The sequence below is a fragment of the Oryctolagus cuniculus genome, chromosome 12 (genome assembly GCF_964237555.1).
Source record: "Oryctolagus cuniculus chromosome 12, mOryCun1.1, whole genome shotgun sequence".
Lineage (NCBI taxonomy): Eukaryota > Metazoa > Chordata > Mammalia > Lagomorpha > Leporidae > Oryctolagus > Oryctolagus cuniculus.
Window position 1 is genome coordinate 2,034,879 of NC_091443.1, and position 24,400 is coordinate 2,059,278.

The 24,400-nt window shown below is 51.1% G+C and overlaps 1 protein-coding gene across 18 annotated transcripts in view; it reads right to left on the reverse strand.

Annotated features, from left to right (window-relative positions):
- The window catches only part of AKAP13 (A-kinase anchoring protein 13), a 308,889-nt gene that overhangs the window by 130,784 nt on the left and 153,705 nt on the right, over positions 1–24,400 (reverse strand). For all 18 annotated transcript variants that reach the window (XR_007915293.2, XM_070053466.1, XM_051835156.2 and 15 more), the window contains one exon: positions 21,717–21,850. Coding sequence is in view for 17 of the 18 variants with exons in the window: in XM_070053466.1 (XP_069909567.1) it covers positions 21,717–21,850 (134 nt within the window). In the remaining variant the exon portion in view is untranslated. The remainder of the gene's footprint in view (positions 1–21,716; positions 21,851–24,400) is intronic.

Genomic DNA, 24,400 nt, shown 5'->3' on the forward strand with positions numbered 1-24,400 from the left:
CCCAGCACAGAAAACAAGAGGGTTTGGCCCCCGGACCCCACATGAAGCTCAGCCCAGCTCCACAACTGTACGTGGCTGCCCGAGAACAAGCAGTCTCCATTACCTGCCATCTGGCTATAGGATGTGGATGGGTTCAGAAGACAAAAGGAACGGAGACATCCTCTCAAAACCTGTGAAAAACACGACTCTTCCAAAATGATAGCCCACCTGTACTCCTGGCACGAGATGCGGGAAGAAGAGGTTTCCCCAGTCAGCACTTTCCAGTCATCAGTGATCTCGGTGGCGTGGTGAGTCACCCCAGATACGTGTTCGCCAGTGGCAAGATTTACCAGAATACAGGTAGGACACCTTGCATGCACTTGAGGGACACCCATACGCTGAGATGAACAGACTGCTTCAAACCAGACGTCTGTGGGTGCGAGAGCAAGAGGCAGGCTTCCTCTCCAGGCTCCAGCTAGGCCTTTGAGCAGGGCTGGTCCCCACGCTCCCCGCTGGTATTCCACTGACTCCCAGGAAGGGTGACACGGTCAAGGCGGGGGACAACATAGTCTAAGTGCAGCATCCCAGCCACTGCTCCAACACCACTGCCCCTGCGAGAGAAACCTTTCTAAAGACAGCACAGCTGCAGCAGCAGGGCTTCTGACAGCAGAAGCAACAGATGGAAGAAAAAAGAAAGTCTCTCCACAAAAGTGTGTTCTTGAGGCCAGAGCTGTGGCATAGCCAGCATCCCATATGGGCGCCAGTTCGAGACCTGGCTACTCCAATTCCAATCCAGCTCTCTGCTGTGAGCTGAGAAAGCAATAGAAAATGGCCCAAATCCTTGGGCTCCTGCACCCGTTTGGGAGAGCTGGAGGAAGCTCCTGGCTCCGGCCGTGGCAGCTATTTAGGGAGTGAACCAGCGGGTGGAAGACCTCTCTCTTGCTGCCTCTACCTCTCAAATAAATAAATAAATCTCTTTTTTTAAAGTGTGTTCTTCACAGGTAAGAGATGTTAAATTTTACAATAATCAACAGCTTTCTGAAAAAGGAGGGGAGAGAGAAGAAAGGGAGAAGGCTGGATGGATTTCAGCTGGACAGCTAATGCTGGGACACGGCCCTCTCTGTGATCTGTGACAGGTGTTCTGGAGCAAGAGCAATGAGGCTATCACCGAGGGCCTCCCGTTTGCTTCCACACTCAGTTCACTTGTGCCTCATAACAGCCACAGCTGAGACTGTACTGTCCGCTTACAGAGGAATAAAGTAACGCTCCGAGTTCCAACTGGATAAGATCACACAGCTAGCTGGTAAACTAGTGCGCTTCCAGCTCGGTGCCACAGCTCATCCCTCTTTCCTCCACATACCACATTCTGCTATGTGGGAAATGCCTCCAATTAAAAGAAATGAGGCCGGCGCCGCGGCTCACTAGGCTAATCCTCCACCTTGTGGCGCCAGCACACCGGGTTCTAATCCCGGTCGGGGCGCTGGATTCTGTCCCGGTTGCCCCTCTTCCAGGCCAGCTCTCTGCTGTGGCCCGGGAGCGCAGTGGAGGATGGCCCAAGTGCTTGGGCCCTGCACCCCATGGGAGACCAGGAGAAGCACCTGGCTCCTGCCTTCAGATCAGCACGGTGCGCCAGCCGCAGCGCGCCGGCCGCGGCGGCCATTGGAGGGTGAACCAATGGCAAAGGAAGACCTTTCTCTCTGTCTCTCTCACTGTCCACTCTGCCTGTCAAAAAAAAAAAAAAAAAAAAAAAAAACCCACAGTGGAGGAAACAGACACTAAATTTTGAGGGAAGAAAATCAATATTCTCACACTTGACTTGACACTAATGCCAAAGGACAGGAAGAAATGTTATCTTTTAAATAACGATGACTAGTGACCCTGGTTTAGAAAGCAGGTACCGAATGTGTTATTACACACATCGCTCAAGTTATGTGTCAGCAAAGTGCTTGATGTTACAGGTTTTTAGCTGCTTCTCACTGCAGTGACATCCTACAAGAATCAGAACGAACACACCCACAAGACACTGAGAATCACCACCCAGGCCTTCTTCAGAATGAATGGCTGTGACAACCCTAGTTTTCCCTTCACATCTCTGAAGCTCCCCCCACAGCTCCCCACCCTCTGGATCAAGATTCCCAAGCTGCTCCCCACAGGACACCTGGCCACACCTGCTTCTTTGAAGAGGAAATGGGAACCTGGGGATGAGGGAGATCCAAGTGGTTTCTAAACACCTACACCACCCTGCTAGACAGATGGGCCTTTGGGGAAGCAAATTCACTTCCTATACCTTTTTTGCATTTGATTTACGTTAGAATAGGTCTCCACACCCTATAATCTTGCGTTATTTATTCTGAAATTCCTTTGCATCCCACAAATCCGAATGCTCTCCTCTGCTTTAAGTTACCATTTTAGCCTACAAAGAGCATCCTCAATCTGGATACTGAAGTAGCCACTATTCCTTCAAACCCTGTGTCACACAGAATCCTGACAGGCAAGGCTGACAACAGAACCCAGAGGGGTGCCAGAAAAACCCCAGTAGCACCCTCAGCCCTTCCATGAGCCGCACCCACCTTCTGGACAACACAGAAGGACTATGGACGCTTCTCATGGAAGTCACACTGTGGGCCGGTGGTGTCTTCCTACTCAACCCAGGAGTCCTGTGTGATGGCCATGGCTCCACCTGCCACCAGCTCCGAAGTCCTATCCGGAGTAAGCTGTATTTACTGTAACTTCCAGCCACAACCCTTTCTAGCATGACGATGAACATCACATAAGACAGATGAGCACAGAGAAGTACAACTCTAAGTTTTCCATGACACTTACATAGTATGATACAAGAATTTCTCTTGTGTCAAAATCTTACTAACATCATGAAGCCTGTAAGTGTAAAGTTTTGAGTAAAATGGCTACAAATAGTATCCTTCCATTTTTCCTCCTAAGAAATTAATGGTGAGGAGGATATGATCTCTCCACACTTATTCTTCAGCACACTAGCTCCACCATCAAATAGCAGCTTCAAATAGATTCATGTCCGTGGGCTGTTTTTCCTACCCAGTCTGTGCCCATGTGTATGGACTGCAGACTGCTCACAACACTGCTACAGAAGCCGGGTGAGAGACACTGGTAGCTGGAATTCAGGGCATGAAGTGCAAGCCAGAAATATTTAACACTAGCCAAACACTGGGCATTGAGGATGGGAGCATAAAAGAAAAGAGGCCTGTCCTGGCAGGTGCAACCGGGTAGACAAGAAGTTCATGCTAGACACGGGGACTCTGGAGCGTCTCAGAGGAAGTCAAGCAGAGCCACGGTAAGCAGTACAACGTGCGTGTTGAATGCTGGCGACTGGGAACCAACCCAGGTGTAGAATCGGGGAAAAGAACTAAGCACCGCAGAGACAGAACGATCAAACGCCACACGAGGCCAAGAAGACAGACCTGGATTCTGCCATGCAAATGTCGGGGGTCTTGGTGAGGGTAATTCTGGGGCAGCTGTAGTGCAAAGAAACCTGGATTTAAAGATTCTACCATTCCATGAGGGAAAGTCCTTTTGATCTTTTTTTTTAGAGATTTATTTTCTATTTATTTGAAAACCAGAGTTACAGGGGGAGAGAGAGACAGAGCGCAGGCTCTTCCATCCTCTGGTTCCCTCCCCAAATGGCCACTGCAGCTGGGCCAGGCAGGAGCCACGTGGGTGCTTTCCCAGGCAAATTAGCAGGGAGCTGGATTGGAAGTGGAGCAGCCGGGTCTCAAACCAGCCCCAGAAAAGTTAAGTTCTGTCTTATAAAGTGTATACTCAACTTTCTGGTTTCTCCACAAGATATTTTTCCTGCTAGAGAGAATACCTTCAGTGAACTCTTACATGCAAGGTGCTGTAATAGGATGGCAATAAAGGTAAATAGGACCGCAAATCTGATCAACTCTGAGAAGTAAAAGCACTGACAGAGAACAAGAACCACCACCCTGAACTGAGCACCTGCAACCCACGTGACTGCCCCTCTGTGCAGTCGATCTGTCAGAGATCCTGCAGAGACCACAGCAGCACACCCACGTGCACACCCTGCCTCCGGGGGCGGGGGGGCCTGCAGGGGGTGCGGTAGGCAAGAAGGTCTTGGCAATGAACAGAAAAAGAAAGGAAGAGCCAAGAAGAAACTCCTTTTCAAATGACCATCTATGGAAATAAGAACAACTTCACTCCGTGAAGGCAACGAGGTCAAGGGGAACAGGCTGACATCAGCTGACAGAATTTCTTAGAGGGATTTTGTCACCACCAGCATGCGGTAGTCAGTCAGCAGCAGACCACTGCACGCTGGCCAGCTTACTCCTGTCGCTCCCCCTCTTCGTGGAGGAGCAACACAGGACCCTGCGCTGTTCTTTCGTCTGCTCGGCCCTCCCCGGGTTTGCTGCTGGTTCTTCCCGGGTTGGCTACTATCCCTTCCACCTCCGTGGAAGGGCAGTTCCCCCTGGCCGCTTTCCCCACTTCCGCAGGGGAGCGGCACACCGCCGGCCGGCTTTCTCGGGGGCTGCACGGGTGTTCCTTCAGCTAGATGTTCCCCTTAGATGTTCCTGGTGCATGCCGTCTCTCTCCTCCTTTATAGTCCTCCTCCGCCAATCCTAACTCGGCTGCCCACACGCCGAGTACGCTGCTCTCCTCCAATCAGGAGCAAGTCCTACAGTTTATTAGCTGAACTGGAGGCAGCTGTGTGGAAGCTGTTTACTTCTCTCCCAGCGCCATATTGTGGGAGAGCAGATGCATAGAATAAGTCTTAATTCCAGTAACTCAGTCCAGTCCGGGCTGCTCCCCACAACTCCCACATCCAACAAATATTTAGCTACCTGCTCTAGGTGAGTTGCTCTGTAATGTCAGAAAGAGACAAAAATGCATGGAACATTCTGGGCTCTCAAGGCACCAACATTTAAAACCAGTACAGGACAGCACTGGGGGAGGGCACAGCCACAATGCACAGAGCCAGCGGGACGAGGTCTCTGGCTGAAATGATCCTGAAGAAGGTTCACACACAGAAGGCGCACAGTCCTCCAAGTTCCCGCGTGGTCATGAAAACGTCTGTTCCAATCACCAGCACCACAGGACAGCTGTGCCCAGCGCCTAAGATGAACAAGGACTGCTTCAGGAAGTGACGACTTACTTTTCTCTGCAGGGCAAAGGAGCTCCGGCAGTCACCAGAGGAGCCACGGTGACTCAGCTCCCATGGAAGACGGCGCGCATCTGCCAGGCCAGCAGCCCAGACAGGCACGCCTCCCAAAGTGCTCACAAGACGAGGCAAAGGGAAAAAGAGAAAAACCCTTCATGAAGAAACCCACTTTCCATACTACGGGCAGGCTAATTTGGCATTTAGTCCCTTAGAGACAACCTCGTGCATCTGTATTCTGATAATTCTATTCAGGTAAACAGGAATAAAAATGGAAATTCTGAATAAATGAACATTAACTGTGTACCTAAGACTAACTTGTGAATATTTGTCCCTAAAGATGTGCCAGCTGACAAGTCGTCCGCAGCACACATCAGAGAACGCAAGGGTCGGCTAAGAGGTGTGCTGCCTCTAACTCACAGCGCTCAGGGCACCAACACTGCAGCCAGCTGTCTGCAGCAAGTTACAGACTTTGTTTCTGCAAAATGGGGATAAAAACAATGAGTAAAAGACAAAGTTGTTATGAAGAATAAATGAATTCATACAGATAAAAGCATGTTTCTAATGCTTATGGTGTAAGTACTATAAAGTGTTAGTCGCTATATTATTTTTGCATTTTTGCAGGCGGTATTTAAGGCCACTTCCCAGGATGTATGTGCGTGTGTGTGTGTGCACATACATACACATACATACATATATATGTTTGTATAAACATTTTAAAAAAGCCAAGCGGGAGCGTGTGTAGCCTAGTGATAAAGATGCCAGTTAGGCCACTTCCAGGTCCCACATCATGGTGCCTGGGTTGCACTCTCAGCTCCACTTCCTGATCCAGCTTCCAGACAGACACACTCTGGGTGGCAGAGTGATGACTTGAGTAGTGGGGTTCCTGTCATTCCTGTCAACCCTGTGAGAGGTCTGGGTGACTACAGTGGTGGGGTTCCTGTCACTGTGGGAGGTCTGGGTGACTGCAGTAGTGAGGTTCCTGTCACTGTGGGAGGTGTGGGTGACGAACAGTGGGGTTCCTGTCACTGTGGGAGGTCCGAGTGATGGAGCAGTGGGGTTCCTGTCACTGTGGGAGGTCCGAGTGATGGAGCAGTGGGGTTCCTGTCACTGTGGGAGGTCCGAGTGATGGAGCAGTGGGGTTCCTGTCACTGTGGGAGGTCCGAGTGATGGAGCAGTGGGGTTCCTGTCACTGTGGGAGGTCCGAGTGATGGAGCAGTGGGGTTCCTGTCACTGTGGGAGGTCTGGGTGACTGCAGTAGTGAGGTTCCTGTCACTGTGGGAGGTGTGGGTGACGAACAGTGGGGTTCCTGTCACTGTGGGAGGTCCGAGTGATGGAGCAGTGGGGTTCCTGTCACTGTGGGAGGTCCGAGTGATGGAGCAGTGGGGTTCCTGTCACTGTGGGAGGTCCGAGTGATGGAGCAGTGGGGTTCCTGTCACTGTGGGAGGTCTGGGTGATGGAGCAGTGGGGTTCCTGTCACTGTGGGAGGTCCGAGTGATGGAGCAGTGGGGTTCCTGTCACTGTGGGAGGTCCGAGTGATGGAGCAGTGGGGTTCCTGTCACTGTGGGAGGTCCGAGTGATGGAGCAGTGGGGTTCCTGTCACCGTGGGAGGTCCGGGTGATGGAGCAGTGGGGTTCCTGTCACTGTGGGAGGTCTGGGTGATGGAGCAGTGGGGTTCCTGTCACTGTGGGAGGTCCGAGTGATGGAGCAGTGGGGTTCCTGTCACTGTGGGAGGTCCGAGTGATGGAGCAGTGGGGTTCCTGTCACTGTGGGAGGTCCGAGTGATGGAGCAGTGGGGTTCCTGTCACTGTGGGAGGTCCGAGTGATGGAGCAGTGGGGTTCCTGTCACTGTGGGAGGTCCGAGTGATGGAGCAGTGGGGTTCCTGTCACTGTGGGAGGTCCGAGTGATGGAGCAGTGGGGTTCCTGTCACTGTGGGAGGTCCGAGTGATGGAGCAGTGGGGTTCCTGTCACTGTGGGAGGTCCGAGTGATGGAGCAGTGGGGTTCCTGTCACTGTGGGAGGTCCGAGTGATGGAGCAGTGGGGTTCCTGTCACTGTGGGAGGTCCGAGTGATGGAGCAGTGGGGTTCCTGTCACTGTGGGAGGTCCGAGTGATGGAGCAGTGGGGTTCCTGTCACTGTGGGAGGTCTGGGTGATGGAGCAGTGGGGTTCCTGTCACTGTGGGAGGTCTGGGTGATGGAGCAGTGGGGTTCCTGTCACTGTGGGAGGTCTGGGTGATGGAGCAGTGGGGTTCCTGTCACTGTGGGAGGTCTGGGTGATGGAGCAGTGGGGTTCCTGTCACTGTGGGAGGTCCGAGTGATGGAGCAGTGGGGTTCCTGTCACTGTGGGAGGTCTGAGTGATGGAGCAGTGGGGTTCCTGTCACTGTGGGAGGTCCGAGTGATGGAGCAGTGGGGTTCCTGTCACTGTGGGAGGTCTGGGTGATGGAGCAGTGGGGTTCCTGTCACTGTGGGAGGTCTGGGTGATGGAGCAGTGGGGTTCCTGTCACTGTGGGAGGTCTGGGTGATGGAGCAGTGGGGTTCCTGTCACTGTGGGAGGTCTGGCTGATGGAGCAGTGGGGTTCCTGTCACTGTGGGAGGTCCGAGTGATGGAGCAGTGGGGTTCCTGTCACTGTGGGAGGTCTGGGTGACTACAGTGGTGGGGTTCCTGTCACTGTGGGAGGTCTGGGTGATGGAGCAGTGGGGTTCCTGTCACTGTGGGAGGTCTGGGTGATGGAGCAGTGGGGTTCCTGTCACTGTGGGAGGTCTGGGTGATGGAGCAGTGGGGTTCCTGTCACTGTGGGAGGTCTGGGTGATGGAGCAGTGGGGTTCCTGTCACTGTGGGAGGTCCGAGTGATGGAGCAGTGGGGTTCCTGTCACTGTGGGAGGTCTGAGTGATGGAGCAGTGGGGTTCCTGTCACTGTGGGAGGTCCGAGTGATGGAGCAGTGGGGTTCCTGTCACTGTGGGAGGTCTGGGTGATGGAGCAGTGGGGTTCCTGTCACTGTGGGAGGTCTGGGTGATGGAGCAGTGGGGTTCCTGTCACTGTGGGAGGTCTGGGTGACTACAGTGGTGGGGTTCCTGTCACTGTGGGAGGTCCGAGTGATGGAGCAGTGGGGTTCCTGTCACTGTGGGAGGTCTGGGTGATGGAGCAGTGGGGTTCCTGTCACCGTGGGAGGTCTGGGTGATGGAGCAGTGGGGTTCCTGTCACTGTGGGAGGTCTGGGTGGAGTTCCCTGCTCCTAAGGGCACTGGGGAGTGAACCGATGACCAGGAGCTACACTTTCTCAGGAACACGGAAGCTTTCTGGTCCCTGCAACCCTGGAGAAAGTAGCAGCAAAACCCACTGGGCAAGCGGACACCAAGTTTTCTGTGAAGAAGTTCTTTGTGCAGTTAAGATAGCACTGGGAACAAAAAGATGATGGAAATTCATACATGTTTCTTGGCCACCTGCCACAAGTCCCTGAAAAAGATCCCTACCTAGAAAGCTGGACCGCCTGGCAGGGGGCCCAAGAGGATCAGAAAGTCTTGCTCACAACAGTGTCTTTGGGGACCCCCAGCACTGGGATCCCTCTTAGGCCTCTTTTCTGATATTCCTGCCATTTAAATTTAAAGTTTACATAAGCCATGGATGTTCCAACAGACATACATACTAGGGAAAACAGGCATCTACTCTGCCCTGGACACCAGTGGTACTGTCTTCCCACTGCACACCATGGCATCGTGTGTCCACTCACACCATGGCACCGTGCGTTCACTTCACACCATGGCACCATCCGTCCACTGCACACCATGGCATCGTGTGTCCACTCACACCATGGCACCGTGCGTTCACTTCACACCATGGCACCGCGCGTCCACTGCATATCATGGTAGCGTGTGTCCATTTCACACCATGGCACTGTGCATCCACTGCACACCATGGCACCCTGTGTCCACTTCACATCATGGTACCATGTGTCCATACCATGGCACCATGTGTCCACTTCACACCATGGCACTGTGTGTCCAGTGCACACCATGGCACCATGCATCCACTGCACATCATGGCACCGTGTGTCCACTTCACACCATAGCACTGTGCATCCACTGCATATCATGGTACCATGTGTCCACTTCACACCATGGCACTGTGTGTCCACTGCACACTGTGGCACCATGTGTCCACTTCACATCATGGCACCATCTGTCCACTTCACACCATGGCACCGTGTCTCTACTGCACACCATGGCACCGTGTGTCCACTTCACACCATGGCACCGTGCGTCCACTGCACACCAATGGCTTTGGCACTGAGAGCTTATCAGGGAACAGGACCTATCTGAAATTAGTAAATGCAGAAATTGTCTAACTACCTTGAAAGCCTTTTTTAAAAATAATTTTAAAAATTGGAAGCCGTTGTTGTAGTACAGCAGGCAAAGCTCCTGCCAGTTCAAGCCCTGCCTGGCTACTCTACTTCCCATCCGGCTCCCTGCTAATGACCTGGGAAAAGCAGAGGAAGATGGCCCAAGTTGCTTGGACCCCTGCCTCTCATATGGGAAACCTGGATGCAGCTCCTGACTCCTGGTTTTGGCCTGGCTCTGTCCTGGCCATTGCGGCCACTTGGGGAGTGAATCAGTGGGTGGAAGATTGACCTTCTCACCCTCCTCCAGTAACTCTTCCAAATAAATATCCTTAAAATAGTAATAAATAGGGGCAGCACTGTAGCACAGTGGGTAAGGCTGCCACCTGCAATGCTGCTATCACATATGGGCACTGGTTCAAGTCCCAGCTGCTCCACTTCTGCTCTAGCTCCCTGCTAATACTGCCTGAAAAGCAGCAGAAGATGGTCCAAGAGCTTGGGCCCCTGTACCCATATGGGAGACCCAGAAGAAGCTCCTGGCTTCAGTCTGTCTCAGCAATGGCTGTTGTAGTTAACTTTAGAGTGAAACAGGAAGACCTCTCTGTCTCCTCCTCTCTCTCTCTCTGTGACTCTGCCTTTCAAATAATAAAATAAATCTATAAATAAAATAATAAAATTTAAGCCACTTTACTGAAGTATGATTGACATACAAAAACTTTTAATGTGTACAACTTGATAGGTTAGGGGCTGTTTTTAAAAAATATTTACTTGGGGCCAACGCTGTAGTGTAGTGGGTAAAGCTGCTGCTTGGAGTGCCAGCATCCCATATGGGCAGAGGTTGAAGTCCCAGTTGCTCCATGTCCTACCCAGTACCCTGCTAATGTGCAGTGGAAGATGGCCCAAGTCCTTGGGCCCTTGCACCCATATGGGAGACCTGGAAGAAGCTCCTGGCTCCTTGCTTCAGACCAGCCCAGCACAAGCTGTTGCAGTCATTTGGGGGAGTGAACCAGCGGTTAGAAGATCTCAATGTCTCTCTCTCTCTCTCTCTGTCTCTGTGTGTGTGTGTGTGTGTGTGTGTGTCCTTTTCTCTGTAACTCTGCCAAATAAATAAATAAATAAATTTTTAGAGAGAGGCAGAAAGATACAAAGGATCCAGCCACGGGTTCACTGCTCAAATGCTCCTAAACAGTCAGGGTAGGAGCAGGAACCTGGAACTCAATCCGGTCTCCCCACGGGCAGCAAGGATCCAAGCACTTGAGCCATCACTTGCGGCTTCACAGAGTTCACTTTAGCAGGCAGCTATCACAGAGAGCAGAGCGGGCGACCCAATGCAGGCACTCTGACGGGAAACGGCAGTGTCTTCACTGGTGTCCAAACTCCTGCACCGGGTGCAGGTCCTGGTCACTGCGGTCCACAGGCTGCCATCCCAGTGCTTTTCTTTAAAATATGTGATGTCGCTTTCTGGAACTAACGTTACTCTTAAAATTGCGAATGTTTTCAACATAAACCTTGAAACAAGAAAACAAGTGTTCCAGTAAAACTTTTAAACATACTTTGCACAAATGGCCCATTACTCAAGGCCAAGTTTCATGGAAGTATTTTGATAATTTCTCTAAAAATCAGGGTGTGTGTGTGCATTTAATGGGTCAGCAGCCTGCAGAGCACAGGCTGGCCAAGCACCAAGTCCAGGAGATGAGGTGAGTGGGGGAGGCCAGCCCTGGGCTCCAGTGCACTGCTGAGCAGAACGGAGGGCCTCTGCTATCTCTCACTAACACCCATCGACTGCCTTCCCTGTGAGGCTCTTACAGAAATCCACACCAGGGAGCTCAAAACAAGCGCATCACCTTCAACACAATCCACTGTGATCATCGTTCTTTCAAACGAGTAGTTTTCCCAGGTCCGAACTGCTAGGACTCTGCCTCTAGTGCTGCCATTGATAACCAGCTCTTCATCCAATCCATTTCACTGCAGACAGTTATCCAAATTCTGCACAGAAGTCAGGAAGGACCAGGCTCCCTTCTTTGCTCAACCCTAAATATGCATATTAATGGATTGTCAATGAGAAGCAAGCGGCTAATGCCGCTCTCCACCTGATTTTTTTTTTTTTATTTGACAGGTAGAGTCATAGACAGTGAGAGAGAGAGAGAGAGAAAGGTCTCCCTTCTGTTGGTTCACCCCCCAAATGACCACTCCGGACAGAAGTGCGCCGATCCAAAGCCAGGAGCCAGGTGCTTCCTCTTGATCTCCCATGCAGGTGCAGGGGCCCAAGCACCTGGGCCATCTTTCACTGCCTTCCCAGGCCACAGCAGAGAGCTGGACTAGAAGAGGAGCAATCGGGACTAGAACCCGGCACCCATATGGGATGTCGGGGCCCCAGGCAGAGGATTAACCAAGTGAGCCACAGCACCGGCCCTACACCTTATTTTTTTATTATTATTATTATTATTATTATTATTATTATTATTTTGGTCAGGCAGAATTAGACAGTGAGAGAGAGAGAGAGAGAGAGAAGAGAGAGAAGAGAGAGACAGAAAGGTCTTCCTTCTATTGGTTCACCCCCCAAATGGCCACTACGGCCGGCGTGTTGCACTGATCCGAAGCCAGGAGCCGGGTGCCTCCTCCTGGTCTCCCATGGGGTGCAGGGCCCAAGCACTTAGGCCATCCTCCACTGCCCTCCCGGGCCACAACAGACAGCTGGACTGGAAGAGGAGCAACAGGGACTAGAACCCGGAGTTCCAGCGCCGCAGGCTGAGGATTAGCCTAGTGAGCTGCGGCGCCGGCTCCACCTGGTTTTTTTAAGATTTATTTATTTAAAAGAATTACAGAGACTCAATGCACATCAGCTCATTCTATGATCACATGGGGTCCAGCCACAGCCTCCAAAAATCTGTATCAGACAGCAATTTGCCAACAGGCAGCACTAGAGACCGGCACGGCAGAGGCACACAGCTGACCCACCACAGCAAAGGGATTTTGTGGACATACCAGGTTGCACCCTTCCCATAATTTCTCTCTTCAACGGGGGTAGGGGAGAGGGTTGGGGTTGCAGGGAGCTATATGAAGCAGAAAGTCCACTGACAGTAAAGAGAGTCAAAGAGCTTCCTGGGTGAGGATTTCCTGGAGAAACAAGCAAACGGCTGGGCATCGGCAGAAACACTGGAGAGGGTCCCAGGCTGAAGATACTGGGGGAACCTATTTCAGCAGGGTCAGTGCCAAGAGAGACACGGGAGCAGCAAGCAGCTGGCCCACACCGGCTGGCCCCGCAGCTTCTGCTCTCCTGCCTCGTACATCAAAAGCTACAGAGCCCATGAGCACTAAAATTCTTCCTACACCAAGATTCCAGGGTACAAATAATTACTTCTAAAAGATTCTGGATTCATGTAGTTACAGAATCTAGGATATAAACAGAAAAGCTTTTGAATGGTTTCAGTTACACACTTTCTGATCCCATGCTATTTCTTTACAAATGAAACAGGGGAGATGGGGTACCTGCAATCCAGGTGTATTTTTCTACTGGTATCTCTCCTCACGGAGTCTAAGCAATGAAACAAGAAACTTCCCCTCCTGAGCTTCCTCTGCCTCTGCTCTTTACTTTAAACCTGCCTCTAGGAAGGGTTGAGCAAAAGCTTCCCAGATGCTGTGCCACTCCCCAAGTGCCTTGTATGCTGCACAGCAAAGGAACACACGGGTGTGCGCCTGTGAGTCTCACCTTAATGAAAGTCCCAAGTCTATTTCTCACAGGGGCCGCTTCTCTAATTACTCCTGTAATTACTTCAAACAGTTTCAGAAATCTTTTGCATTTATCTGCAGTAGGAACACAGGAACGTGTTCAGCTGCCAACTACAGTCCCAGAAGGACGAGGCTTTAAGGTTTAAACATAGATCAATGCCATGGCTCTGTCAGGACAGACACGAAGCACAAACAAAGGAGATGAACCTGTGAGTCAAGCCCAAGCTCAGCATGACTTCAAGGTGCTCCTGGGAGCCGCTTGCTGGTCCAATGGAGGACGTCGTCACTCCCAACCACTGTTCTCTGGAAGCTTCACACGATAACGTCACAACACACGTTCAGTCCTCAGGCAATGACTGACAGGGCTTTGGGAGTTTCCAGAATGGAAGCAAAACGCTTGCGTCACTGCATGGAACCATGAGGCCAGAAAGAGAAGAGACTCCCACTGGTTGAAGGCAGACAGCTGAGCAGAGGCCCCATTCCTCTCAGCCCCCAAGTGGTCCACGTACTACTGAGTATTATCAGCCTCCAGGGTTCTGGGGTAAATGGCTCAGTGCATTGTGGGCATTTTTTTGAAGAAAAAAAAAAGAGTCTGAGGCCGAAAAGCACACCCACGGCTCCCTAACTGCAGCCTCATTCCCTGCGATATGCAATCCATCCACCTGTGCTGCCACGTGGTACTCACAAGGAAACCCTACACTGCAGACCACGCTTCTCCAGGGGCCTGCGCCCTGGGAACTCCTGGATGGCATGGCTCACGCATTGAGTCACACACTGTGATGATAACTTCACACATTTGCTTGCTAAGCTTTAACCACATTCAAAACGTCTAACTTTTGGCCAGTGCTGCGGCTCACTAGGCTAATCCTCCGCCTGCGGCACCGGCACCCCACGTTCTAGTCCCGGTCAGGGCACCGGATTCTGTCCCGGTTGCCCCTCTTCCAGTCCAGCTCTCTGCTGTGGACCGGGAAGGCAGTGGAGGATGGCCCAAGTGCTTGGGCCCTGCACCCGCATGGGAGACCAGGAGGAAGCACCTGGCTCCTGGCTTTGGATCGGTACAGCGCCCGCTGTAGCGGCCATTTTGGGGGTGAACCAACGGGGAAGGAAGACCTTTCTCTCTGTCTCTCTCTAATTCTGCCTGTCCAAAAAAAAAAGAGGGGGGGGCAGAGTGGACAGTGAGAGAGAGAGACAGAGACAAAGGTCTTTCTTTACCGTTGGTTCACCCACTGATGGCCACTGCGGCCGGCACACCATGCTGATCCGAAGCCAGGAGCCAGGTGCTTCTCCTGGTCTCCCATGCCGGTGCAGGGCCCAAGCACTTGGGCCATCCTCCACTTCACTCCCGGGCCACAGCAGAGAGCTAGACTGGAAGAGGGGCAACCAGGACAGAATCCGGCACTCCAACTGGGACTAGAACCTGGTGTGCCCGGCGCTGCAGGCGGAGGATTAGCTTATTGAGCCGCGGCGCCATCCAGAAAACGTCTAATTTTTAAAAATGCTCCTGAGGCTGGCATTGCGGCAGAGTACGTTAACATTAAGCTGCTGCAATAAAAGTATCCATATGAGTACCAGCAAAGAGTCCCAGCTGCTCCACTTTCAATTCAGCTCATTGCAAATGTGGAAAACTGGAAAAGCAGTGGATGATGGCCCAGGTGCCTGGGTCCCTGCCACCCATCTGGGAGACCTGGATGGAGCTCCTGGCTCCCGGCTTCAGCCTGGCCCCTACCTGGCTATGGTGGCACTCTGGAGAGTGAATCAGAGGATGAAAGATCTCTTTGTCACAATCTGCCTTTCAAATAAATAAACAAACGTTTTTGAAGGAGCTCACATTAATATTACTAGAATATAAATATGGTGAAAACATGTCTAAGAGTTGGATGCTACTAAAAAATGGTATGTCTGTGACTTTTTTAATTTTTAAAAATTATATTTAAGTTATCCACGTTTCATGCATTTCAAGGGCCTTCTGTAAACAGAGGTTACCACGTCCTGTCAGTGCCATGGCTCCACAGATCAGTTCCCGAACTACGTGGTAGCTGCCACGTGAAAGCTTGGTGCAAGGGCCATGAAAAGCCACACAAAACAAATGCTTTTAACCAAATTTCTGAGAATGCAAGCATGCCCTCTTGAGAGAAGAGAAAGAAAACAGTGTACCATTAAAAATAACAACAGGACAAAAAATTCGAGAGATACTAACAGGAAACAGTCCAAGACCAACACTGCAATTACCACAACCCTCTAGAAGCAAACATTAATGCTACTATAAAAATAAGAATGCGAGAGCTGGCGCTGTGGTATAACGGGTAACGCCGCCATCCTCAGTGCCAGTACCCACATGGGCGCTGGTTCAGACCTGGCTCCACTTCCAATCCAGCTCCCTGCTGTGGTCTGGGAAAGCAGAAGATGGAGTGCTTGGGCCCCTGCACTCACGTGGGAGACCCAGAAGAAGCCCCAGCTCCTGCCATCGCGGCCATTTGAGGAAAGAACCAACGGATCAAAGATCTTACTCTCTCTGGCTATGCCTCTGCCTCTCTGTAACTCTGCCTTTCAAATAAACAAATAAATCTTCAGGAAAAAAAATGAAATTTCAGCTGACTGGATGTTTGGTTTCCCTTCTTGATCAGGGAGTCACTGCAGGCAGAGAACACCTCACTGACCTAATACTCAACACATCAGTCTTCTAGTTGTCCTTGACCGTACCATGGGCATCCTGAAGACACCAACTGCCTTGCAGAATTAACTGTTCCATACGGCTAAACAGCTTTCACAGTGAGCCCCAGGGGGAGGAATTACTGCAGATGCCTCATGAGCAGATCCCAGGAGGCAATGAAGCCGGCCACATCTTGAAAAGCAAAGACCCCTATATTGGAGGGTGCTGGTTTGCAGCAACGGAGACAGGCAGGCAGGAATCTGAATCCTCTGCTGGCCGTGGTGGAGCACACTGGCCGGGTAAATGGCCCCAGAGGTTTCCTTCTCTGGACTTGAAAATTCAATGTTAGCTCCTGGTTTCCATTCAACTTCTGCTTCTCTTCCTATCAAACCTTAGGAAATAAAAAGCAGGTCTGAATATTACATAATTTCTCCACCAAAAGCAAGTTCCTTGGACAAACACCATCTTGGTGGTTGATATTTAGCTACAGCTAAACAGATAGATTTATTTATTTACTTATTTATTTATTTTGATAGGCAGAGTTAGTGAGAGAGAAAGAGAAAGGTCTTCTTCCATTGATTCACCCCCCAAAATGGCCACTACGGCCGGCGTGCTGTGCCGACCGAAGCCAGGAGCTTCCTCCTGGTCTCCCATGCGGGTGCAGGGCCCAAGCACTTGGGCCATCCTCCACTGCCTTCCCGGGGCCACAGCAGAGACAGCTACACAGATGTAAAGTGAATCTGCTTCAACCCCAGAATGGCCAGGGGAACTGCTGCGGTGACTACTGAAAGCACGGGAATCTGACGCGTGGCCTGGAATCTGTGCACAGTGCACAGGGACGCATGCGGAGTGTGCGCTCAGGGTGCATCTTTCGGAAGCATCAGCTGAATGCTAGCATGACTGACACAGAAACTGGGCTCCAGCCCAGCTGACCATCAGCTAGCTGTGAAACAAAATAATGTCCACTGCTTCTCCTCTGAAGCAAAATGTTAGATTTGGATCCCCTTTAAAGTTCCTTCCGAATCCCAAAGCTCTCAGAAACAGAACAAGGCCCATGTGTCCCAACTTACATTAACAGAAGAGGCCTTCACGAGCCCTCATACTGCGTACTCAAGAAGCAGTAATTGAGTTTGAGCCACCATATTCCACAGGGAACTCAGAAGAGTGAAGGGGGGTGTGGGAAAGTGGCCGGTGCTGTGGCGTGCGCTATGCTGGCATCCCATGTCAGTGCTGGGTCACGCCCCACAGCTCCCTGCTCATGCTGCTGGGGAGGCGGTGGGGGATGCTCCAAGTGTCACAGCCCCTGCACCCATGTGGGAGACTCAGGGGGAGTTTCTGGCTCCTAGCTTCTGCCCAGCCTAGACCTGGATGTCTCGAACATTTCAGGGAATGAATCAGCAGACAGAAAACCAACAAATCAATCTCTGTCTCTTCCTCACTCTGACACTCTGCTTTTCAAATAAATACGTCTTAAAATGGAAAAAAAGGGGGGGATGGATACTGGAACCTCAGTTCCAAAACTAATGAGCAGCTCCAAGATGGCTGACGTGTACCAGGCTCTGTCTCAGCCGTGATTCGCATTCACTCCACAAGGGGGAAAGGAAGGCAGCCAAAGGTGATCTGAAACCATGAAGTGCACACTAGGAGAGGATGCTCAGGAGCGGGAGGGACCCACATGCAAACATGGCAACCTGCATAACCTGCACCAGCAAACCACAGCCGTGAAGCCCTCCGACTAGACAGGGACGGGCTCTGCGGTCTGTAAATGACCTGGCACCTAAACGGTGAGCAGTTTCCTGCCAAGTCAAGAAAGTTAAGACCATCATGAAACCCACACTTTTAACATACATGCGTTTTCTCTGATCAGATAAGCTAATTCCTTCGTGAAAGCAAGGCTTATTTCACGGCACATGTGTTAGGGTGAGGAATGCAAAGTCACTCCCAAGCTTATATGGCAGGTGACAGACTACTGAACGCACAAGAACCGGACTCTGGCTGTTCTGTTCAATTCTTGTGGTGCCACTCGACACGGACCCACATCCTGACAATCACCTGTTTACAGACAAGGTGACCCACGTAAGAAGTCAGATGGATTCTTTATGTAGGTTACTAGGAAACTGCCACAATTTCATCGCTGTCCTAGTTTTTCAGGCACACAACACACTAAGAGGACGAATGGGTGAAACCATGATTCAGTAAAGCAAGGACTGTTTGCTCCCAAGGCCAACCCACAGACTGCGCATGTGTCAGGAAGACCAGGTTAACTAGTATCAGGCAAACACCACTCCTCCTCAACTACAGTCCTAACTCAACCAGCCCTTTGCAGAGGGCACAGCCAGATGCCCGACAATGAAGACCTGACACACAGAGGTCCAGGGAGCCCAGGCTCAAAGGCAGCTCAAGAGACAGGATTGCAAACCAGCCCCAGCTGGTAGTGTAACAGAATGCCTTTTTTAAGGGGAGGGGGAGAAGGGGGGGGGGACAAATCTCAGTTGCCTTCTTTCAGAGCGCAAGTATGCTTCTGGATGGCCTCTGACACTGTAACAGTGGGCTTTATACTTTGTTTTTAAATGACTGGGGAAAAGGTTCAAAACAAGATTATTTCAAGACATGAGCAACAGGAAATCAAGCTTCGGGACCCACGGTAAGGCCCGTGGAAGCCCAGCGGCATGCAGTCCCCTGCACTCGCAGCTGCTCTCACGCCTCAGCAGCAGAGTGGCAGCTGTCAGACTGCGTCCCACTGGCTCGAACACTGCTGTCCACGACCAGTGAAAACCTGTCACGAGCACACAGTCCATGCGCAGCGAAAGGGCGGGGAGAAAATGGGACACAGAGGAAATCCAAGTGTGTCTGTGCTTTTTCCTTTCAGTCCACGTGAATGGGGCAAGGGTGGCCCACAGCAAGAGGACAGGCAGGGAGTCAGATCTCACGTCATTCTGACAACACTGTGAACACAAACACTCTATTATGATGCAGACCTGAACATCTCCCACGCCTGCGCACAGGTGAGGCGCAGAGGGCAAGGCCTGGACATTACGTCACGTGGATCTCGGGCTCCGCACACCGCCCCTGCCAGGGATGGCGCCTGGCTGAGAGGCCGTGCGGACTGGGCCCTGCTGTGTGTGTTTTAAGCCCAGCCCAGGCTCCTCCTAACAGCTGGCTATGACCTTGAGAGAGTCATGTGATTCTCCCAAGATCCACTCTTTTACGCAGAAAACGGCTGTGTGCTGACTAATCAGAGGAATATTACCCCGTCAACTCCTAAAACTGGAAGAAGAGGAAAGGTTCAAGAGAAAAACTTCAAAAAAACCGTTTTGTTTTCTTCTTTATAGTAGACAAGAAACAGCACAGACATGCGGGAAGTGAAGCGCCGGGAGCCAGGCACAGGCTGGCTCCGTGGCACCCCTCGCCAGCACACTGAGGCCAAGGCCTGTGAGTTCCAGGACGTGCGCTCTTTCCTTCCCTTGCTGTGGAGATGTGGAGACAAAGACTCAGGCAGTGTTCATCCGAATAACGCCTGCTGTCCAAGCAGCTGCCCGGGCGGTGGTCACAAACTCTATCTGTAACGAGGGGTGGCTTGGAAAGTCAGCCCCTTCGCACCAGGGCACATGAGGAGGCCTGGTTATCACGTGCACACACTTCAAACAGTGTACCTAGGGGGTACCTTTATTCCAAACAGCACTGTGCACTCCAAATGAGTCCAAGACTGCCTTTTGGAGAAACAAGACGACGCTTCCAGCTTTCTAAGGATGCTTTTGACCAGCATGGCATCTAAAGCAGAGTGCTGCTCCTTTCGGCAAGATCGCTTGCTTGGGGCCAGTGTCCTGGCACACAAGTTAAGCTAAAGCTCAATGCTGGGATCCTGCATGAATGCAGGCCCAAGCCCCGGCTGCTTCACTTAAGATCCAGCTCCCTGCTAATGCATCTGGCCCAAGAAGATGAAAGATCTCTCTGTGTCTCTAACTCTGCCTTTTAAATAAATAATCTTTAAAAAAATGCTTCCTTTTTTAAACAAGAAAAAAATAATTAAAATCAAGACCCTGGAGGAAAAAATGAAGGTTTACAAAAAATGGAATTTTAAAATGAGTTTATTTTGGTACAAAAATTTGAGATCCATATAGTGCTTCATAATATATATTTTCTATATATTTTTTTAAGATTCTTCATATTTTAAAAAAATCTACTGGGTATCAAATGTGCAATTACTATGTAACCCTACCTGCAGGGACATGGCAACACATGCACTTGCTCTTGCACACAGAGCTCTTCACAACAGCCCACAGTGGGATCAGTGCAGATGCACAACAAGGCATGGCACAGCCACACAATGGAACAGCTGCCAATTAAGAAAAATGCTGGAGGGGCCGGCACCATGGCGCAGTAGTTTAATCCTCTGCCTGCAGTGCCGGTATCCCATATGGGCACCAGTTCTAGTCCCAGCTGCTCCTCTTCCAATCCAGCTCTCTGCTGTGGCCTGGGAAAGCAGTAGAGGATGGCCCAAGTCCTGGGCCCCTGCACCCACATGGGAGATTGGAAATAAGCACCTGGTTCCGGATTGGCACAGCTCTGGCTGTTGCAGTCACCTGGGGAGTGAACCAACAGAAGGAAGACCTTTCTCTCTGTTTCTCCCTCTCACTGTCTGTAACTCTACCTCTCAAATAAATAAATAAAATCTTTAAAATAAAAAAAAAGAAAAATGCTGGGCCAGCGCTGTGGTACAACAGGTTAAAGCCCAGGACTGCAGCACGAGCCGGTTCGAGTCCTGGCTGCTCCACTTCTGATCCAGCTCCCTGATAAAGAGCCTGCGAAAGCAGTAGAAGATGGCCCAAGTCCTGGAACCTCTGCACCCACGTGGGAGACTCAGAAGAAGCTCCTGGCTCCTGGCTTTAGATTGGCACAGCTCCAGCCATTATGGCCATTTGGGGAGTGAACCAGTGGATGGAAAACTTCTCTCTGTCTCTACCTCTCTCTATAACTCTTTCAAATAAATAAAATAAATCTTTATAACAAATAAAAAGAAAAATGCTGACACATGCTACAACATGGGTGAACTCTGATGACACGGAGTGAACGGAGAAGGCCACACATCACATGACTCTGCTACACGAAGCATCACGACGCACAAACCCACAGCAGCAACAACAGACTCCAGGCTGTGAGGCGCTGGAGAGTGCAAGGCTGGGAGAGCAACTGCTGCAGGGTGGGTTTGGGGGGTGACAATGCTGTCCTAAAATCAGAATACCAGTGGTGAGTCCTACACAGCACCAAATAAATTAAAAACCACTCAACTGTGCACTTTATTTGAATGAATGGATTTCGCAGTATGAATTCCCTCCCAATAAAGGTGCTACAAAAAACCTCACCAGACCGTCCATTATCACTGTAAGACACACCTTTGTCTTTCAGGTGGTGACTACTGAGCCATCAACTAAATCTTACTGGTGCTATCAGCCTGTGAATGAAGAGCTGGGTGAAGAAAGGCTTACTCAGCCTGTTGTGGTACCTGTCACTGTGCGACACCTTTAGGCCTGAAGACAAGCTCTACAGTCCTGTGCTCACAGGGAAAAAGCTTTCCACGACAACCTCCAAGAAATTCACGCCGGAGAATCTCGTTTCTTTGCCCTGACTATAAAATCTTACTAGCAATTTAAAAAACGGGCAAACACATTTCTGCGCCCATCTGGCTGGTGATAGGCACCTTTCATACGTTTCAAGTTACAGTTTAACTGCCACAGTCTATCTACATTTAATTAAGAAAACAAAGAGGGGTAAATACCGTTGGGTCCCTCTGCCCCCAAACAGAACCCAAGGCCATCAAGGACACACAGCAGACCAGACTGCACAGCCCAGCACGCACGCGGGCACCGTGCCACTCACCGCCTGGCTCTCCGGGCCTGGTCTCATCTTGGGTACAGGCGCTCCGCTGCCCACAGCCGCCTCTTCAGAAACTGAACTCACTCGGGCATTACTCAGAAAATCCACTTCAGCTTCAGCTTTCATGTCGGGCATGTCTGAGGAGAACAGGAGGTTACAGAGTACATTTGAAAACACCGGTTCCTGTGCCTCCTACTGTACCTAGCAAACTCCCAGTTCCGTGTTTCTGTTTGTTTTCGCTTTTCTGCTAACTGGAGACTCTTTCCTTTTTGTTAGGAGCTGGTGTCACTTCTGACCTGAGCGCACATGCTCGTGGGGTTTTCCCTGGTCTCCCTGTGGCTCTGGAGTGGACAGAGAGCAATTCTGTCTGCTGGGTATCCATCACCACCCTGACTTTTCTGAGTGTGGTGCTGACTTGCCTGCGGCAAAGCAAAAGCCTGAGTGCTAAGGGGACAATGACGGCTCAAGTGAGGTGGTCCATGCTGGCATGCACAACAAAGGCAGGAGAGAGCTGTGAAAGACCACGTGGAACAGGCCACAAGAGTGAGGCCAGGCCTCCGGTAGAGGCTGGCTGCCTAAGAACAAGCCACACACCCAGCAACGGTGAGGCCCAACTATTCTGTAAATCGGTTTTTAACTCGAATTTCTTCCAAAGCCAAAATACAATCACAAACCAGCAATTCCTTATCTTGGGGGAAAAAAGTCTTTCCATATGTTTTTTTCTGCAACCACACCACTGTCCCCTCACTGGCACAGCTGACAGACCAAGCAGTAGTGGCTTAGGTTTACCTGACCACCACATACATGACCAAGCACAGGAAGGAAGTGATCAACATTATGTCCGAGGCAAATTTAGCCTCCTGACACTTCTCTAAGGGGACCCGGGCTGAAGAGCCGCAGTTCACCTGGGCAGCGCACACACAGACAGAAGCAACAGGGGACCCGGGCTGAAGAGCCGCAGTTCCCCTGGGCAGTGCACACACAGACGGAAGCAACAGGGGACCCGAGCTGAAGAGCCGCAGTTCCCCTGGGCAGTGCACACACAGACGGAGCAACCGGCTTCTCCAGTTCACCCGGAAACCTCCTTGCGGTTGTGTTTAACCCCATGCATGCTGCTGCTGCTTTGGCACAGAACGACGCTCCTGCCACCAAAGAGCAGGGCAGTTTCCTTTGCCAAAGAATAAATTACATTATTAGGATTTTATTCCAACAGGACATGTGGCAAGCACAAAAGTCTAGTTTAGATTTAGCAGAGTTATACTTCTATAAATGAACATTTATAAATCTCACTTCTCCCTTCATTGCCCTAATTATACAATCTTACCAGCAATCTTACAATGGGCAAACAAGTTTTTCCTTGCCCAGAGAAACAAAATCTGGGTTAGATTTCATAAAATGTAATTAAAGGTTAAAGACTGACTGAGCAATCCTCTTAGACGCATCCCTGGATGAGAAGACTGTCACGTGAGTCAGGGTAACCTGTGGGCAGGAGAGCTGTTGCTGATTTTCATTCTCACTCATCTGGGGATGTGATTTTAGGTACAACCTTAGTTTCCTACACCTATCACCTGAAAAAATCCATTTGGGCACCTCGGCTGCCCTGGCTGGGGTCCCTCAGGCGCCACCAAGGCCTACATAGTGACCAATGCTGTGGCTGCGTGAAGGGCCACACCTCGTTCCTTCTAACCAGCTGTGTCTCCTGGCTCAGCAGACAGCATTAAATTAAACACAACTGGAGCCTCAACTCGGCAGGAGACACCCTGGGCTCTGAGGTCACCGTCAGGTGCTTCTTCTCCAAGGCAATGTGACCAGGGCCTTCCCCGAGCCGGCTACTTTCTGAAGCAAGAATCGATTTCATCACTCCGACGAATCCTTTCTAGAATGGGAGACCGTGAGCACAGAGCCTGCCATGACTCCTCCAGACCACAGAACAAGTACCTCGCCTACACCACACGCACCGCTCAAACTACCCCTTCAAAACTGACACATCGCTCCTCGCCATCTTCACTATCTCTGTGCATTTTAACTCCAAGTCTGACATTCCTCCTGGGTCTAACCTGTCTTCCACAGGAACTATAGACCCAAACCCCATAGAGCTCACGCTTGCCTGGCGTAGAGCCAGAAAGAGAAACCGTCCAAGCCCGAGAGGCCAGGGACACAGCACAGAACAAAAAGAACACAGCGGGCATCAGCTTACAGCCACTCCCATTCTCCTAAATGCCAACCTGCCAGGGCCCCCAAAATAGACTTCCTGTGGTGCGCGACCCGAGGCAGCAGCCAGCAAATCTCTACCATTCACCATCCAGAGCGTCAACAGAAGTGAAAACCTGAACTCACCGAGGGGGGAGGCCGCAGCCAGCCGCAAGGCCTTCCCGGGGGGCAGGGCCATGCTCAAACTGCTCTACTTCCCAGGCAACTTCTTTTTTCATTCTGTTTAGTTCGTTTCTCTCCACCCCCACACTCTTAACATGTACTACGCTTAAGAGGACTGTCAAAAGTGGAAAAGAATGGCAGAAACATTCAAACAATCAAGACAAGGCAGACTGCTTCTTACCTACAGGAGCCTTGGGGCGAGCACAGGGAAGTCCTCGTGCCCAGCTGGTAACAGGCGGTGGCATGAAGGTGCGTATCCTCACTGACCTCTAAGTGCTCTCGGGAGTCAAGACCAAACCCTGGGCAAGCTCTCC